Genomic DNA, 19384 nt, shown 5'->3' with positions numbered 1-19384 from the left:
AAGCAGACAACCCAATCAACTATGCTCTAACAGACATATCAGCACTTAAGTCACCACATTAGTAATATGTCTCTCAATCGTTATGTCTTGGTTATTAAATCTTATTTGTCAAGGATGCTCTAAATAAGACTCAAATGCTTAAAATGTGAAATGATGTTGCTCTGTTGTTAAAGGCATTAATCAGTGATGCCTGGTGGTGTAGTGATCACTTGGAATTACATTATGTTACCTACTACTGAGCAAGTGGCTCATCCACATTAGAGGCCATCACCTGTTCAGGAGGCTGCCATGGTTTTGGTAAAAATTTGGCATAGTTTGGTACAATTAATCCAGCATATCAAAAGACAAGCCTGTTTCTCTACATTATGCAACTCCTACAGTCGTACCTGTTTAGGAAAAGATTGTGCTCTTACTTTATTGCTGAAAAAGTAATTGCTGAATTGAAAGTGTAAAAATGATCCATTAATAAAAATGCAAAGAAATGTGGAATTCCTCTCTAACTCAATCAGGCAGAGCAACAAACAATAAATTGCATTACAAAATACTGATTTAGAATCTCGTGGGTACTGTGCAAATGCTTGGAGCCAAGAATGCTTAGTAGTTTTCTTTTGCATAAGATGTCTTTCATGGCAACTTTGATGAGTTTATGTTGGGAACTGAAAAATGTATTGTGTATTAATGGCATAGGCAGTCTGAGGGAATAATTTACAAAAAGGAAAAAAAAATCTCCTTTATCAAGCAGAACAGCCAAATTATGCAGGTACATTTGGAATGCAATGAGGTGTTGCACAGTTACAAACCAAGTGAAATTGATGTAGCCAATTAGCAAGTATATACCCTCCAGCCCACATGAAAGCTCAGCCTTGATCTGAGCGGAAAGAGAAAAGAAGAAAAAAACTACCCTCAGCAATGATAAAGCAATGATTTGGTAACCATCAGAATGTTCTACTAATATCCACACCATGAATTACAGTATATACTTGAGTGCTTACATAAGTTTACCCAGCAGATTGGCCCTGGGCAGATTTGGGACAGACTTTATTCAACCAATATTTATCAGAGGTACCTGACACTTTTCTTATTGTAGCAAGCTTCCTCTTGTAGAGCACAATCTATTGTAGCTGTTTGCAATGCATCACGCTGCAGGACAGGGGAGATTTGTCACCAATTCAAACACTCCCCACTGGAGCAGAGCTGCTAAGGACCATGCGAGAATGACAGATTGACTTTGCAACATCTAGTCTTCAGGGCTTCCTCCATCCGGACACTCTATGGATGTACATCTCCAGGCATTTTTTTCCCTGTTGACACTCTGCTGGTGCTGCAAATTAACTTATTAATTTTTCACCACATGCTCTGATGGTAATTACATTTCCTCCACTGTGCAGCCTATTGTCTCTGGAAATGTCATAAAATAGCTTAAACTGCTGCTCTGATTAGGGAGTAATCTGATTGACAGCGAAATTACCAGCCGTCAAGTGACATTCTCTGCATTCAAAGCTGAGTTCCCTATTTTAGTGAAACCGTAATTAACCACAATGCAAATTCTGTAGGGCCATTGTTCCGTTGCTGTCTGGAACAATAGCAGCTCTACAGCAGTGTGGACTCACACAGTGTACCATGTTTTCCTCTTTTAGTCTTGTTGGCAAGGTGTATCTCTCTATACAGAATGTGTCACCAACTTACACCTGGGTTAGTAGTTCTGTTCCCTGCGTGGCTCTACAGGTGAAGCAGGGCATAGTGTCTAATTAGAGTAATTATTGAAGAAATGATGCGATTAAATCCATCCGCAGACTCTACATGGAACTGTGCTGCTTCTGACAGTTTAAAATCTTAAACACAATGTGGTTTCAGCCCAGAGAGAATATATAGGAGCATCTGTCTTGTGAAGCTGCTGCCTCCTCTGTCACCGCCAGTCATGATGTCCTATCTGTAGTCTGGCTGAATTATGGCGTTTGAAATACACCACCAATGTTACCACTAGATAACACTGCACAACTAGCCTTGTACTCATTGTTCTCACTGATCAAAGGCATGTAGTTCTCAAAGCTTGTCATCTGTTTTAGCGCCACGAGGACACCATGTTGGTATAGACCAATGCAGAGTGTCGTAATGACTTGTATTGACCGAGGCTGGGCTGACAGCCACGCTCGGGGGAAATGGATCGGTCCCTAACTGTCCGTCAACAAGAGAATTTCATTTTTTCCTCCTTGTTTTCTCCCTCTGTTTATGCTGCACAGCTCTATAGATGCCCTCACTTCACTCCTTCCTCCTCTGTCTTTCTTTACTGCCATCTTTTCTCTTTCTTCCTGCACTCAAAATCACAGCTCGGCACACGCCCCCACACCAGCCTGTTCACACATACACAATCCTTAGCCTTTAGTTCAGTTGAATGACTTTATTGTCACTATTGTCTGTCACCAGAGCCATTTATGAAATGACAGCTTTCACACACCAATAAATAGTTTAATCATGTCTTTACTGGGTGATCATTTGGTTTGAAAACATGAACTATCAACGGCAAAGCGGAAACTTTTATTATCAATTTATCCAGCAATCATTTCAAATTAATTAGTCACAGTCTATCACTGTCGGTTAATGATAAAGCACCGTTGCAGTGTTTACAATTGCAGCAGGGTTGTGCTCAAATATATCTATAGCTATTTTGTACGACCACACTGGAAAACCAATAGAAATGGATGGCATACAGTCTCTACTGGAGGGGATTCATGGTGTTGATAGCAGCTCCTCACTTGAACAGTGACAGAAATAGGCATGCAAAGAATAAAATGGATGGGAGCATGGGAGAGAAGTTTAAACCCTGCTTCCTTTCTCACCTCCTCACAACTGGTCAGTCAGGACATGAGCCGGGTGTGAAAGTGACACTGGATAGGTGTAAGGAGAGGGGATCTCACTGCTTGACAACCTGACAAGTGGTTCTGAAAAAGCAAAATGCGTATTTTAGAAATGCTGTTCAATCACCAGTGACAAACCACCCATGCAAAACCCTAACCTTATTTTGGCTCTGCCTTATACAAACCCAGTTCTGTTGGTAAACTTCCTGGACAAGATCCCCAAGCAACAGTGGTTTGACGACATCAGAATTGCCTCTCTTGATGTGGTTCCACTGATTTTATCAGAAGAGAGGTGATAGCCACCACCTCCTGCTGTAAAACCTCCGGCAACTCAGAAGTGGTTTGTTGCCCTAGATGAAGGATTTTAAGTATCGCTGAGTCTTGCTCAAGAATAAGAATAGACAGGAGTAAGAGACTGAAGGGCAGATTGATACCAAAAGAATGAGATTGCAAATACGAGTGACTCCGACATCCGGAGGGAGCTTGGAGTAGTCATTGCTCCTTTGTAGACTCAGAACGCACAGGAAAGTTTATATATTTCACTGAGCGTCAGAAGGCATTGTGGTCCCGCAGGAGGAACTGGAAAACATCTCTGGGGAGAGGGACATCTGGACTACCTTATTTCGCTGACTGCTGGGGAATCTCACGACGGATGAGAGGATTACAGAAATCTTTGCTAGCAGCATGGCAGTGTTGGTCTGTCCTTGGGTCCAGATTGGAATATTTCTGTGGCTGTTAAGTGGATTGCCATTAAACATTGTACAGACATTCATGGGTCCTCGAGGATGAATTCTAAATACATTGGCAAAGTCCTGACTTTTCTGTCTTTTTTAACAGATTACAATGGAATTAGCTTCTGACTTTTGCATGACCCCTTAGCTTTTCATGCTGACTTGCCTTAGTATATAAAATTCCTTGTATAAATGAACTTACCTTGCATATTTATGACTCATTGCATTCCCATCAGCCTCAGGTGTTCTTTATGTTTCACTCTATTTACTCAATATTAGCATGCTACAACGCTGAACTAAGATGTTGAACATGGTAAGCAGTAAACGTGCTAAACATTTGCATGTTTACATAGTTACCATCTGTTAGCATTTCTTAAAGCTACGTTGCATCTGAGTACAGCATTACAGTGATGTTAACGTAGCTGTACTGTACATCACAGGTTTTTCCTATTGTATCAAAATGACACACGCTAAACCTGGACGCAGTATAATTCTACAAGAGAGCTGACATACAAACTAGGGGGCAATAGGAGGCATATGATACAATGCACATAGGGTGGTTGGTATGGTGCAGTTACTGTATGGGGCACAGATAAACATTTGCCTAAATGCCTCCAAACAGGTTAATTCACACATGCAAGTCCCCATTAATTCATTTTTAATTAATAAATTACTTTATAATCCTTAAAACCTGACAGATGCACGTTGTGTCCAAATTCACATCACATATTTTGGGTAGAATTGCTCTTGAAGTATTAATTTCAATATGTTGGGGCACATACCAAATTAAACTTCTTGACCTTTACAATGATGCCCGATACTTGTCTGTGTGATGAAATGTGGTGAGTAAAATCATTTTGTATTTACATCAAATTTAATCATAGTCATGATCTGCTTCCAGCCTGCAGTCCAACATCACACCCACCACTCTAGTTTGAATTTCTTGTGAACCCGTGCACGGATATAGAACACACACCACAAGGGAGAGCATAACTTTGTAATAATGCTGGTCACATATTACAGATACAGATCAAACTTCTGTAAAGTAATAGAGCTTCTTTCCTTTGTATGAAAAACAAACACAAAATAATAGATTTGCTTTTCATAGCAATGGAAGTAATATCATCAAATGATGGAATATTGTGATAGTGTAGAATTTTCTTTGTACAGGTGAACAAGATATTAAAAGTAGAGTTTTAAAATAGGTAGTGAAATTACCCTGAAATACCACATGAGTTATAGGTTTCCTTACCCCAGAGCTGCACAAGAAAACATGTAGTGTTTAGTAGCACATTGCATGAAACAACAAGTGAGGCATCATTGGAGCAGCTGAATGACAGCATTAGCACACAACCCTGAGATAGCTGCATAAATAGGATTGCTTGTACATGCCAGGAAACTGCAGGCTGCATTTAGACCCAGCAACAAACAAAGAAATGGTGTATCATGAGTGTGTGTGCATATAGGCAGTTGACGTGGTGGGGTAGGTTGGGGGGCAGCTGGTATGTAGAACAGACACAGAGAGAGACTGCCAGGTAATACCATCTGCCAAATATTTCCTTTTGATGATGTAGCAGCAAGAGTGACTCATTGCGAAGACAAATCAGAGGATGAATTGTTTATGGAATGTATCTGATGGTATTAAAGTGATAAATTGCCTCTCAGCTTGGCGGCATTGTGGATTCAGAGGTGTGTAACTGCATGTCAGCAAAGAGAAGCTCTGTGCTTGTTCATATAGAGGAAATTCCTTTGTCTATTTCAAGCAAGAGGAGTCCCTCTTTCTGTTTGTTCCCCTCACTGTCCCATGTACTGCTGCAATATGTAACACGCAGTAAAAGGCTCATTGCCACTTGCAGGCAAGAAACCTGTTTCCTAAATGTCATCTTTTTCAGAACAAGACTGCAGTGTTTAGTCTGCTGCTGCATTTTTTAAGGTTATACAGAGAATTAAGAAAGGTTTTCACCAGCCCTAGGGTTGTGGAGCTTTCTTGATGCAGTGTTTTTTGTTTTTGTTTTTGTTTTTTGTAATACTACATTTAACAGAAAAACAAGCCACTGATAAAGGTTTTAAAAGGGACAATAAGACTTTTGGATGATCTGCTTTCTCCTCTTTCCTTCATGATCTAAATGAAATATCCCTGTGCCTCAACTGTTGCTCATCTCTTTTTCCTAACTGCAGTTCCCCCAGTCATTCTGAGACTGGCTGAGCCTGAGCAGCGCCTTGATACCTGCATTGAATTCACGGTTCGGGGATACCCGCATCCCAAGTTGCGCTGGTTCCACAAACAGAAGGAGATTCTCCAGAATGACTACATTCGAACGGACATGGACTTCTACCAGGACTATCTCGAGGGCTGTCTTACCTTCCAGAACCCGACACACATCAACAATGGCAACTACACCCTGGAGGCCAGCAACCCTCTGGGAACAGTCACTAAGACAGTATATGGTCACTTCCTGGTTGACCCCAATGACAATGGTGAGTGATTAACTTCTTCATGATAGCTATTGTGATTGTGGGTGATAAGTGACACTCTGTTGGCATCTGGCAGCACTGATGCTTCCTTAATTACAACTGTGAGTATACTCATGGGTAAAGTGTCATTGCTACAAGGCTGACTAGCACATTTTTACTGCTTGGGCATTTCCTTGATTCTTCAGGATTTAAATAAGAATCAAAGCACAGGAGAACTGACGAAATACTGCCAAGTAATTCTCTGATTCCCACAAGCGCTACTATGGCCTACTTTTTGGGAGCAAACATCGAGACTGGAACAAGTCTTCGACCAGTTGAATTTCTTGTTTTAACTACCTGTTGTATGAATTCCAGGTTCCCTTCTAGGTGGGGGAACTATTGGGAGCTCTTAGTTTTTATTAAAATGTTCCTTCACAAGGTGCAGGCTGTGCAGCTGATCCCTGCTGGCTGGCTAGCCGCCAGGGTTCATCCACAGTTCAGCCAGGTAGATTGTTCACTTTCAGTTCATGCTGAGTTCACAGGGAGGGGGAATAAACCCACAAAGACTGGCAAATTTCTCCCTATGGTCAATATTCCAAGGTTAATACCTTGTGTCAATTTATTGACATAATGTGACTTTCTCTGTCTTTTCTTTTGCAGACACAGTGGTAGTAGGTGAGTGTTCCTATTTTCAAATGTAACGCTGCTGCTTTTTATTTTTAGCTTTTTCTTTTCTTTTTTTATTGCTTGTTTGTCTGGCGTCAGTGTGCGCACACACGTAAACACACCCCTTATTGCTGAACTACCACTCTTGAGCTAGTAACCATGGAGAAATTTGTTCACTTTGTGTTGCAATGCAAAACAAGAAAGATAGTATTGCTGCCTACTTTTCTGTATTATTAATTTCAGGTTGGCTTTGCTAAACAATCTGAACTATTATTATACTCCATACCTTACTCAGGGGCATTCCAGGCTGTAAAGTGAGAGGGCGCAGAATTTACCTTCCTTGCTTCGATCACACACCCCAGTCAGAGAAACCAACTTGCAACCCTTCAGGGTTTTTTCGAGTCATTTGGGTTAATGCTGAGTCTTTACAGTAAGCAATATTTTATTCCTCACACAGTATTGTGTTACAGACCATTTAGTTTAAGGCCTTTAAACCAAACTAGTGTCCTCTCAGTGGCTCATGATTTTCAAAATCAGCAGACACTTCCCTGTCTCTTCTCATTTTGTGAGGTCTGATGTCCTGCTCAGTACATTGCCATACAGTGTCATATGAGCCATCTTGCCTTGTGACATTCTGATTCTGCTGCTACATCAGCAGCTGCGGCCGAATAGCTGGACTCTAATGTCTTAATAGGCTCTTTGTTAAGCCCCGATTTCAGACGGTCCAACTGCATCACACCTCAGTTCTTCCTTCTCAGACATCTCTTCTTAGGCTTGTGTCAATGCAGGTATTTTTGGTTAGAAGAAGGCTTTATTTTTATTACAAATACATTACAACACTGTAAAATTCTCTTTCTGCATATCCCAGTTGGGGTCAGAGAGCACGGTCAGCCATAATAAGACGCCTCTCGAGCAGATAGCTCTTGAGCCCCCGACTTTTGATTCGTAACCCAGAACCTCAATTGTGAATCCACACCTGCCCTTGATGGTAGGGTATATAGCAGTGCTTCAGGCCCTCCTGCTCAGACGTAAACTAATTTATTTTACCTTAGCAGTCCAACAAAATGTGTTTCTGAATAAATTTCAGGGGAGAAATAATCAGTCCATTCGCCGACTTTTGGAAGGCAAGAACACTTCTGCACTTCCGGTTTCTGCTGCCTTGTTGTCCGTGCCTCAGGCTTGTGTGTGTGAAAGACTGAAATGGACCAGAAAGCCCAAAATAACTACATATGTAGGCAGCATTAGTCGAATACTACTAACAGGCTTGAAGCATTGCCAAGAAAGCAGTAGCAACCAGAAGTGCAGTAGTGCCATTGCCTTATGAAACCCAGGACAAATGTGAACAAAATTAGTGTACATCTAATACAAGTGAAGATTCAGCAACTAGACTGATTATTTTTGGCCATAAAGAAACCCTGCTATTTGTGTTAAAACCCCATCAGCTCACAGAACTTGGTCCTCAGGATTGAGAACTGCATCATTCTGGCCAGATTTCAAAATTACTAAAAAAGCAACATAACCATCAACCAGCTGAAGACATCAAATTTTATCAGCTATAGCCAGCATGCAAACAATATTAGCTACGTACTGTAGGTAATGGTATCTCTAGGAATTGATTGTGAAAACCACATACCACTGTCTTTTTAATGTTTCAATCTGACTCCTTTAAAACAAGAACCATGTAGAAGGATATCAGAACTCGACTGTAGATGATACTGTGCTATTGTACTTCTATGCGCTAGTATTGGTGTGAAAGTGCCAAAAATATAGGAGATAACTAGTATTTCATTTGTTGTTTTGTTGCAAGAGAGCAAGCACATGAGGGGTTTGATTATAGACTTCATTGTAACCATCTCCCCAAAATTATGCTCCTATACAACTAAACTGCAGTCTCATTTATGTTTTGAATGAAACATATTTTTAAAGGTAAGACTGTGATACAGAACCACAAAGTTTGCATAAGGATGTGGGAGGGCAGATGGTGGCTGCAATCATGGTAAGCTTTACTACGTGATTAGATTTAGGAAAATATCATGCTTTGGTTGAAACTTTCACAGTAATATTGATAGTACATTTTTGCAGCTTGGAGATTTAGGAAAATAGCCAGTTGTTCCACAAAAAGAAGCTTCTCCTCCATTTTCTGAGTTAACATGGTGATGAATCCTGCCTCATCTAATATTTGAGTGACAATAAAAGAAGAACATGAAATGGCATAACCTAATATGAAACATATTGATGATGCATCACAAATGTAACCCAAGAGAAAATGCATTGATCTCAAATTCATAATACAATTGATAATACAGTTCAGAAGCATGTAGAAATGTAATTTTTGCTAGACGGGGCTGTTCATTGTTTGTAATTTTATTCTTTATGTTTGTCCTTTAATGCCACAACAAAAGATTTTAGGATGAGGGCCAATGATTATATTTAACATGCTGCAAAGACATCCTGCTGGAGTAAGCAGGAGAGCAGTAGTTATGTCAACCGAGACAATCAAGCTTTTAGTCAGTCTCTAACTGGAATTGTATCAATAGCTCATTGTGCATAATGCTGGTCCTGTATCCCCCTACCTAGCCAGCCACAGCGTAACAAAGTGAGTTCCCCCTGTTAGCTGGTGATGTGTGAATGTTTGGGAAGCAGTACTGTGTAAACGCAGTGATATTGCTGGACCGATGGCTTTGGCCCGCTCTCACACTGCATCGTAAATGTCCTGTGTGTGATGTGTGGTTTGGCTTCAGGCTGTTGTGGCAGACTCTCAGTTGACGGCTTAAACAAAGTGGGCCGATCTGATCTCTGACCTTCATCAGAGGCTTCTTCCATCTCCATATGAGGCCATTCTTTCTAATCAGCCATGAATTATAAAGCCGCAGCACGGCCCGGGATGGAGACGGATGGATGCTGACTGTGGGGCGAGCTGCGTGAGGCAGGCCTCATGTTGCCCATACATGCACACATTCAGGCAGCTTTCTGGGAGCAAGGCAGGTGAAGGAGAGATGTTTAGAGTGTGAAGCATTATAGCAGCGGTGTGTGAGGGAGTTCAGCCGTGCAGAGGAGACTGACAGGCTGACTGATACTGACACTGCTGAGGAGAGAGGAGGGCAGAGGGAGGAGAGGAGACAGGGATGAAGGCTGGGAGGGAGGGATGCAGAGATGGTAGTTAGGACACACACTCACGCTTCAGTCTGATGTGTGTGTGTGTGTCAGAGCCAGTGGCAGCCAGTCTACCATGTGGCCATTAATTTGCCCACAATTACTCTCTGATGTCCTGGCTGGAGGCTTCAGAATGGAGCTTCCCTCATATCAGTTCATTTTGTTTCATGGCTTCGACTCATGACACTCTCCAAACCTCTGCTGTTCGCTAAAAGACGTGTTTGTACAGGTGTGACATGTAGCATTTTAACATCAAGAAATGAGTACTGGAGACTGTAGAGTTCTGTTACCTGACTCAAATCAAGCAGTTCTGAAAATTAGATTTTTCTCAGAAAGGTGTGAGTTAGTGTGACGCATTCTTTAGCTGAGTTTACCTAATTTGATATTTGGTGCTCAAGGCTGTATGTGCTTCTTTTCTGCTTGTATCGTTATGTTTAATTCTAAAGCAGCTTGTTTTAAGTATTCTGCTTTTCTTAGGTACAAGCACAAGCATACATTTGTACAACAGTAATAAAAATTCCACTATCTCTATTTTTGCTGTTTCCATCTGAGGCTTGAGTCTGACTGAATAGCAGATCTCAAGCTTCTGTAGGAGCCATTTCAATATACATTCAAGGCTGTGCAGACTTCTAACTGAAAGCCTTTTATCAGCTACGAGACATAAAAATGGGTTGTATGTCAATATTGTCTCAAGGTTTTTATGGCACTACACAAGGAAGGCAACACTCTTTCTGTTTGTGTTAATCCACTTGGAGGAGAGCAATTTCAGTCCATGTCAAGAGACTTAACATTTATTCAGTTCTCTTATTTTTCAAGAGTTTTTATAAAAGGAGAGATGCACAAATGAGGAAAGTACCAAAGGATATTTTCAACTAGCAATGAGCCCTATCTGAAAATATTAATAAAGCCATTTGTGGAGATGCAGAGAATATGCTCTCAATTATGTACATTGGAGAGCACATTGGGTCACCTAGTGCTAGTCTGCTGGACTGTGCATTGACTGGTGTAAATGTTACACTTATTTAATGGGATAATTAGTGCATAAACAAGTTCCTGCAGTGGGATTGCACCACTGTAGATTGAAAAAAAACCCCACCTCATTCTATCTGCAGTATTTTGTGCTCAAAATAAATCCTCCCTAAGAATACACTGCATGAAAAAAACGAAGCTTGAGACCAATATACACATTTACTATAAAGTAGCGTGGGAGTAAACCACAATCATTAAAGGTTTGTTCCTTTCCTCAACCACTGATGTTAGCTTCTTTGCTTCTGTGTTGCAGATCCGCCGACTGATGGTGATTCAGGCCGACCAGATGAAGATACATTCGGGGTGAGTTTTCTGCTTAATGATGTTGATGAAACAGCTGCTGAAGATGGCGCCCCTGGTCTCAGCAGAGAGCTGCTGTGTGTTTCAACACAAACCTAAACTGCTTTTTATTTTTCAAAAGACTCTTGTAGGGAGGCTGTACTTTGCCTTGACATGCATCCAGAGGCACAAAAAGACTCCAAACACAGCAAACAGTGTAACAAAATTGTATGTCTGGACACTAATGATGTTGATAGTGGTCATCCTGCAGTGGGTGATGCTGTTTTAAAATGTTATGTAAGATGAGGATTTTATAAAGTCTTCTCCCACTGTACTTCAGTAAATTGAACTGCCATTGCAGTAGATGGAGCTGCCATTACTGGGCTGTTAATAGATTTTTTCTGCGACAGACATTTTGACATATGATAGCAGGAGAAGCGCAGGTGTAATTAATAACATTAATAATAGTGGCTGTCAGTGAGGTGCGACAGTTTCCTGGGTGTGTGCGAACTGGCTCACTCACATGTCATGCTGGGATACCAACATGGACGTGAGCCATTGTTAGTGTAATTAATGACATCTGTGCTTTTCTTGCTATGACCAGTTCAAAATGCCATACAAAAAAGCTACGTTAACAAACACACCGTGCAGAAAATATTAACATTCACATCTATGAAGCGCTCTGTGTCACTTTTACTGCACCTGCTCATGCTGGCAGATTCACCACTTGTAATTTCTGAAACATTCTGTGATGCATACAGTGATAGACAAAGACAAGCTTCTCCTGTTAGCCTGCAGTTGTCAATTCTGCAGTGAAATGACGGCTGTTGCTTTCAGACTCTATTGCGCTAATGTAAGCTCTCTGAATTGGATGAAACTGCTGTTTCTGGCTGACTTTTTAATGTTTCTCGATAGCTTGTTTTAAAATGAGAGTCCTGAAAAAGAGGTTTTTAGTAACGCACTCTACGACTATATACTGATGTGGTGCTGCAAAGCTGAAGTTAAAACTAAAAGTCAGCATCCATACCATCATGAGCTGATGATCCCTTTAGAAGTCACGTTATTGAATATTTCAATCTTAGCATTAAAGGAGAAAACACTTTAGGATGAATACTAAACAGTCTGTTTGGCACATGTATACCATTGTCTGTGGAGAACTCACTGGAGTCACTGGAGTGTAAAGCTGCTGATGTTACCTACTAGCTCCCACACTGTGGGCAGATACGTAGTTAGTTGTCAGAATGCTCTTTATCCTTGGAAACAATACTTTTCTTGGGTGTTTTCACGTCATGTAGACGAGAACATAATGAAAGAGATGGGAAATGGGAGTGTTCCCACCACTGGACAACTCAAGCTGCCAGACTGCAGCTGTATTAATCAATAAACACAAACCAAACAAAGCAGCAAAACACAAACATCTACTACATTTTCTCAAAGAACATCCGCGACCTAGCAGGGAGATTGTTGGCCAAAACACAAATATTAACTATATTACAGGAAGGTTTTCTGGCAGAATCGAACATGTGAGAGTTCAGTACTGTGTTTGAACATTAATATATAAATATACAGTACCGTTCAAAAGTTTGGGGTCACCCAGACAATTTCAAGTTTTCCAGACTACATATATATATATATATATATATATATATATATATATATATATATATATATATATATATATATATATATATATATATATATCATAGATATGTTGAATTCAACTTTCACAAATGTTATTACAAGTAGTACACTTGTAATATGAATGGTCTATTAGGTACTTATTCAGACACACAGTTGCAACTTGCATTAGAACAAACTGTAGAAAAACTTTGTTAAAATGTATCCTTATTCCTTTGTCTTTGCCTGCCACAATAGAAAACATCAATGTCAAAGAACAGTCAGTGTTTTCACCTTGTAAGTCTGTCTGTGTGTTAGTGTGTGTCATCATGGCAAAATGTCATCCTTGAGAATACAAAGGGGGTTTTGAGTACTTTGGCAGGTGTTTATTTGTCTGTCTGTCTGTGGTCAGATTCTGTTAATGCAAAAGAGTTTCAATCATGCAAGATACAGTCGGGAAACTTTACAGGCATGTAGTTGACATCAAAATGACGGCCGAGTTCTCCAGATGTGCAGGGTCCAAAGCATGAGTACTGTGATCCCATTGCAAGATGGTTGTATTGTTCTGTGTTTCTGTGTGTGAAAGACTACACACATTCACTGCCCTCAAGCCTCTTTACATTCTGTGTACCTCTCTTACATTGGCCCCATGCACGCTGCTTCAGCATGTGGAGAAATCCAAAGCTTACCAACACAAAAACCTTTGTCACTGCAGATATTTTGACTTGTCATAGCAGGAAAAGAAACACGCAGAGAAAAGAATTTTGCTAACAGTGGCTCAGTTCCATCAAGCAAGTCAGTGAGCCACGACAATGAGTCAGCGTGATCCACAGTACGGGGACCCTGGAACTGGTACCCCTGAATGGAATACATTTGTTTGTTAAGGTAATAATCAGAATATTATTCATCAGAAAGAGGAGGCAAAGAGAAACACCCATGTCTATGTCAGTGGAGGGGACGAATAGTTTCAGTTTCCTGGAAATTACAATGACCTAGCGTGCCTGTCACACATCTCCACACCAATAAATGAAAGTACTGACTTCTTAGAGGAGCTTAAGAAAGTTAAATTCCCTCACCAAGTTCTTGTTACCACGGAGCAGTGCAGAGCTTCCTAACTGAAAGCATCATAAGCTGGAATGGGATGTGCACAGTCCAAGACACCAAGGCTCTGCAGCAGGTGATTAAAGCTGCCTAAAGCATCATTGGTGCCTTCTACTGAACACCAGTGATGTTGGTGAGACGACGTGTCTGCACAGAGCCCAACGGATACTCAGAGACAATCCTCACCCCAACCACAGCCTGTTCACACTGCTGCTGTCTGGCAATCGATACACAAGTATCCGCTGGCCGACCACCAGCCTTCGAAACAGTTTCTCCCCTCAGGCTGTGAGATCACAGAACATCCTCCACACTCTAGCACAAAAATAGTTATATTTTTACGACTTGATTATTTATTTTTTAAATAATTTGTGTTTCTTGTGAAGGGCATAAAGACACTACATTTGTCATTTTGGTACACAATTTTGTGTTGCATTTACACCTGTGCCTTTTATGCTGTGACAAGCCGAAAACTTACGGTGACTATTTAAATCTTAATGAGTGATTTTATTTAATCCTTAAGAAGCAGTTTCTCGTTGTAATAATAAACCTGACATTTAACATGAGAACATTAAATCCTGTAGGCCATAATGAGAAGCAAACTGTACTGAGTGAACCAATAAACTAAATTACTGGTCGTTTTTTTTTTTTCCTTCGGCATCCAAGTTTGTACGGTTTAAATCAGAAATAACAGGTTGTAATGATGAGGATAAGCCAGGATTTTTCAAAGCAGCAGCCGTTGCTTAGAGTCACATCATACAGTAAGTCTGGCTGCAGATGAGAATCGTATTTAAATTACATTCTGTCAACCGTAACACATCACAAACAAGACAGGTGTTTAACTTTTTTCCGTGCCGGTGTAATCTGTGAGGAAGCAGTAGTCACAAACTAGTGGCTTAAACTGTGATTTGCCGTGTTTAAGGTGATCAGAAATCTGGAAAGGATTATGAAGTGAGAACATTCCACTGATCACTGCCTGAGTCTGACACGTCGTTTCATTTTTCCCAGGTTTCCATTGCTGTGGGTTTGGCGGGCTTCGCTTGTGTCCTCCTCCTCGTCCTTTTTGTTCTCATCAACAAATACGGCCGGCGCTCCAAATTCGGTATGAAAGGTAAGTCTGCACATATAGTCAGATGAGCAGATAGGCAGGCAGATAGTTAGCTTTGTTTTTCGCCTTTCTGCCAGTTGCATCATCGTGCACAATCCATTCCCCGAGCTAATCTTCTCTTCAAAAGCTTCGTTCGCTAGAAAATGTGCACGAGCAGCCACTGTAGAAGTCTTACTTTTTACTGAGTGCTTACTGAACTACTGCTGCATTTTAGTCATATCCTCAAGAGGACTCATTTGGAGAAATAATGTTTTTGTTCCCTTGGAAGGGACAATTAATGGTCTTGGTGACTGTTTTGTGTCGCTGTATGCTACGTGTAGTCAAGTCCTGCTAAAAGGAATGCTTTTGCAATCACCGATACACATGCACACATACAGACAAAGTGGTCAATACTGAAGGAGCGTGTGCATGCAGACTATTTCATATATTCACTGCGTCTGCTATGTACAGCCATCGCAGAAGGGATCCTGAATTAATTACTGGACTTGGCGCTGTCGATCATGCTGAGGAATTCAATAGGATTAATGTGGCTTTTGTGCATGCTGAGCTTTCATTTTGGGTCAGCTCCAGGTTTTGCTTATCTCTCCGGCGGTGGCGTCGTGGAAGAGGAACAAGCCGTTGTAGCGCTGATCTAGGAGCAGAGTGCAGAGCAGAGAGGACAGGGAGGCAGCGGCTCAGGTCCTGCTGGTTCAGGTTCAAGCGTTTGCCCACCCAGACGCCAACCACTGCTCTCAAGTCGAGTGGCGGGATTCGTTCGTGTTTGGTGGTTTGAGGTGGATGAATTTGTGCATGACTCATAGAACACACATCCTTTCACGTCAAGGTGCACAGAGTCAAACTGAAGATCCTACTCTAAGTGTGCTTCTTCTTCTTCATTACTTTGTCTATAAATTGTCATTTCTGTCAGCTTCAAGCATTTCTCTTTTTTCCCTCTACACCTAATAAAGTCTATTCTAATAATATACCACCATGACCTCACACCTCAAACCACGCATGTTGTTCATTACATGCTGAAAGTATGGTGTAAAGCAGCATTAGCCGCTGCCACCTTTTAATTAGCTACTTTACAGGATTAGAGTCCGTTACTTACCTCGGTAAAGAACTCTCCACTGTAATTATTTAGGGGGTGGCAATTATTGCATTGGCCTAAAGCTGGCTCTAATCAAGGATGAGTCTCATAGTTAATGAGGCTTTACAGACCTGTTTGTAATGTCTTAGGACTGTTTAGCTGTGCTAACAAACTGGTTCCTTACAAAGAAAACAAAATATCCACATATCAGTCATAAATCCTGATGAAAAAAATGAAAGATGTGTTTGTCTCGATGAGATAAGATTTAATCAATGCTGCAGCTGCTGCTGATGATGCTTCTGCTCTGTGCTGACTTTCTCATTCCTTTTTTAATTAAAGCACCTTATTCAATAGATGGAAATGCATTTTTACACAACAACAGACTAGTTTGATATTTATATCCACCCACAACTATGAGTTGCTATTGTGATTCTTATTTCATTCACAATCCATGCAGCATCAGCGAATCAATACAGATCTGAGTGTAAGACTCAGTCTGCCAGGAATCTGTTAGAGCACTGCCTTATTTTTACACTTGCTATCAAATGAAAGCAGAGGCACTGCTTCATATTGCTAGCAGCATTGAGAGCTTAGTATGTTTTAATGTTCAGAGCACCTGCTGTTACTCTTGAATCAACTCTTAGCAAAAGGGTGTTTCAAGTGTAGTTTCAGTCCTCTCCAAGCAAGAGCACTGAGGAAGGTAATTTATCTCCTTGATGGAAAGTCCAAAGTTCTCCTGGACACCGTAGGGTTTTTGTTTTTTGTTTTTTTGAATGGCATTGCAGGGCTATCTCACTGAGCACCGCGTGATTCTCCAGAAACACTCGCTGCTTCATACAACAAGACTGTCAGCTTTGCTCAAGGGCACCTCAACATTTTCTGCTGAGAGACTTTAAAAGCATGTTTCATACATTGTGCTCTGGACAGTGTGTTTCCCAGAGTTAACTGCCTCTTTCAAGGTAACAGTTTTTTGACTGTAATAGCGCAGGAAAATGAGGCACTTTGAAGCCAAAGTAGATCAGCAGGTACAGCCATTAGCACTGCTGAAATATATGTTTTCAGTTTTGTTTTTTTTTTTTTTTTTTTTTACATTACTGTCAGTGGTATGTTGAGCATGTATAGTCCATAGTGTGATGGATGAAAAGTCAATACTGCTCCACATTATTATTGCCATAATACTCAGCTTTATCTCCTAATGTAATGATTAACAAACAACAAATCAATAATGCTACTGCCATGGTTCCTCTTCTCATTTGCTGTCAGGTGGTGGTCTGTCTGGGCAAACTGTGGCGTCGTAAGTCAGTCCAGTTTAAATAGAGATGCTACTGTCTCCGCTGTCACTGTGAGTGATTGAGGGTATAAAAGACTTAAAGAGAGGTGATGCCAGTGTGGACTCTTTCAGGACCTCACACTGTTCTGTACAAAGGCCTGATTTGTCCAATATGTGTGTGTATGTGTGCGTGTGTGTGTTTTCTCCTCCCACTCTTGTTCTGGAGAATCAGCTGGAAGGCTTGAAGAAGTCATTACCTTTGGATGGAGCCATAATGGATTTTCGCTCCACTAAATCACTGTGGCTCTTTTGGTTGTTGGAGTTTGATCACCGACCGTTTCTGGGCATCCAATAAAAACTCTGTTTTTCTTTTTTTTTTTCTTTTTGTGTGGTCGGAGTGTGTGTATATGTGTGTGTGTGTGTATATGTGTGTGTGTGTGTGTGTGTGTGCGTGTGTGCATGTGTGTCTGTGAGCTGCATTCAGTTGATTTGCTGCCATTTCAAGGCCCACCAGCAGCTCCATCCACTGGCTGCCCTGCATTTACAGCTCTGACTGATGCACTGCAGCTCAGTTTATGTGGTTGTAATTGTGGTTGGTGAGAGATACTTTAGAGTGTGCATATCTGCTCATACTGTAGATAACCTGTTGCTCCAATCAATATGTTGTCGACTTACCTCCCTGCTGAAACATCTTGCAGCCTAAGCAACAGGCTCATCTTTCAAAGTGTGATTCACACCAGTGGGCTTTGAAGTGTCTTTCACACAGATTTTTTTGTCAGCAGGGAATCAATAATGCTTCTTTAGAAAAGACACTCAGCATGTCAGTAATAAGTATTGTGCTCCCCTGTGTTCTTTTCTTATGTTCTGGTGGGAAATTACCACACCCTGCAGCTGTAAGGGCTGCCAGTATACATAGGCATAGAAATATATGTCATTTTGTTACTTTCTTCATCTTCTCAGTAATCCCTGGCCAAAGTCGATGTCCAGGCAGGACGTTTCAATACATAATGTGTTAAGACCACCTGTTTTTAGCATGTAGACCCAACTTGAAAATTCTCTCCAATATGGGTGCTTAAACTTGAAACTGTGAAACTGGAGATGGGTAATCATTAATGTGCTTCAAACTGATTCGAAACCATTATTGCGAACAAATTATTAAGTCTAATACCAAGAAAAACCCGATGCCTTCCTGGTGGTGCTCTGATATTCTGTCTCAAATGTTTTTGTCATCATTACAGTACAGTAACACACCCAGATCTGAACTAATTCTGAGAGTCCCCATAGAGTTTGGGAATCAATGCCTCATTGTGCTGCACTCTGGATATATTTGGGGCTCATCCACAATAGTTTTTGGCAGCTGCTGTGTGTTTGCATAAGGAGCACATGATACAGGGACTATTTCTGGCTACATTTCACTACAGAGTTTTGACTGGAAATATACAGTGAACAAACAGACATGTCAGGAGGACGTGACAAATGATGGAAGAAAGAGCACTAAGTGAGGAAGTTATTAATCAGTAGTGTAAAGATTGATGCTTCTTTAACTGAAACTTGCTCAGTCTGCTGATAATGTGATCTGCAGTACATCCACATGGCTTTCATATACATTTTTTTTGATATCTGTCATTTCTAAAGAACAAAGGGGGAATGTTTCTCTTCTACACTACACCGCGATCATTCTTTTGTTTTTGCTTTTTAGGGCTGCGAAATCAAATCTAAATCCCCTTTTTAAGTCAGTGACGTAATTACAGTGTTATTAGCATAGCAGCAGAAATGTTCTTTCCAGTAATTTTGTTCACTTGACACACTTAATTAGGGGGAAATGTCACCTCCTCCATCCTCCCACAGCACACCTCTACATATAATACATAGCATGTAGCACATACAACCATATGGACTGTATGGAGCATGGACTGTTGAAAGCTTATTACAAGAGTGAGAAGTTGTAGAAATACTAAATTTGTATACAAGCTGCAATTCTGAACCAGCACCCTGACTGTTTATCCTTTTGTAATCAAGCAAACATATATTTCACTAAAATATTGTATGGCAGCA

At 40.9% G+C, this 19384-nt stretch overlaps 1 protein-coding gene across 7 annotated transcripts in view; it reads left to right on the top strand.

The window, feature by feature from the left end:
- The window catches only part of ntrk3b (neurotrophic tyrosine kinase, receptor, type 3b), a 224984-nt gene that overhangs the window by 117263 nt on the left and 88337 nt on the right, over window positions 1-19384 (top strand). For 3 of the 7 annotated variants that reach the window (XM_035942506.2, XM_055011935.1, XM_023297333.3), the window contains exons 8-11: window positions 5765-6064; window positions 6701-6715; window positions 11142-11191; window positions 14891-14993. In XM_035942506.2, the coding sequence (XP_035798399.1) occupies window positions 5765-6064; window positions 6701-6715; window positions 11142-11191; window positions 14891-14993 (468 nt within the window). The remainder of the gene's footprint in view (window positions 1-5764; window positions 6065-6700; window positions 6716-11141; window positions 11192-14890; window positions 14994-19384) is intronic. The other 4 variants (XM_035942507.2, XM_023297334.3, XM_035942508.2 and 1 more) reach the window with 2 other exon arrangements.

The sequence above is a fragment of the Amphiprion ocellaris genome, chromosome 1 (assembly GCF_022539595.1).
Source record: "Amphiprion ocellaris isolate individual 3 ecotype Okinawa chromosome 1, ASM2253959v1, whole genome shotgun sequence".
NCBI classification, from domain to species: Eukaryota; Metazoa; Chordata; class Actinopteri; family Pomacentridae; genus Amphiprion; species Amphiprion ocellaris.
This window is presented reverse-complemented; position numbering and strand designations above follow the sequence as displayed.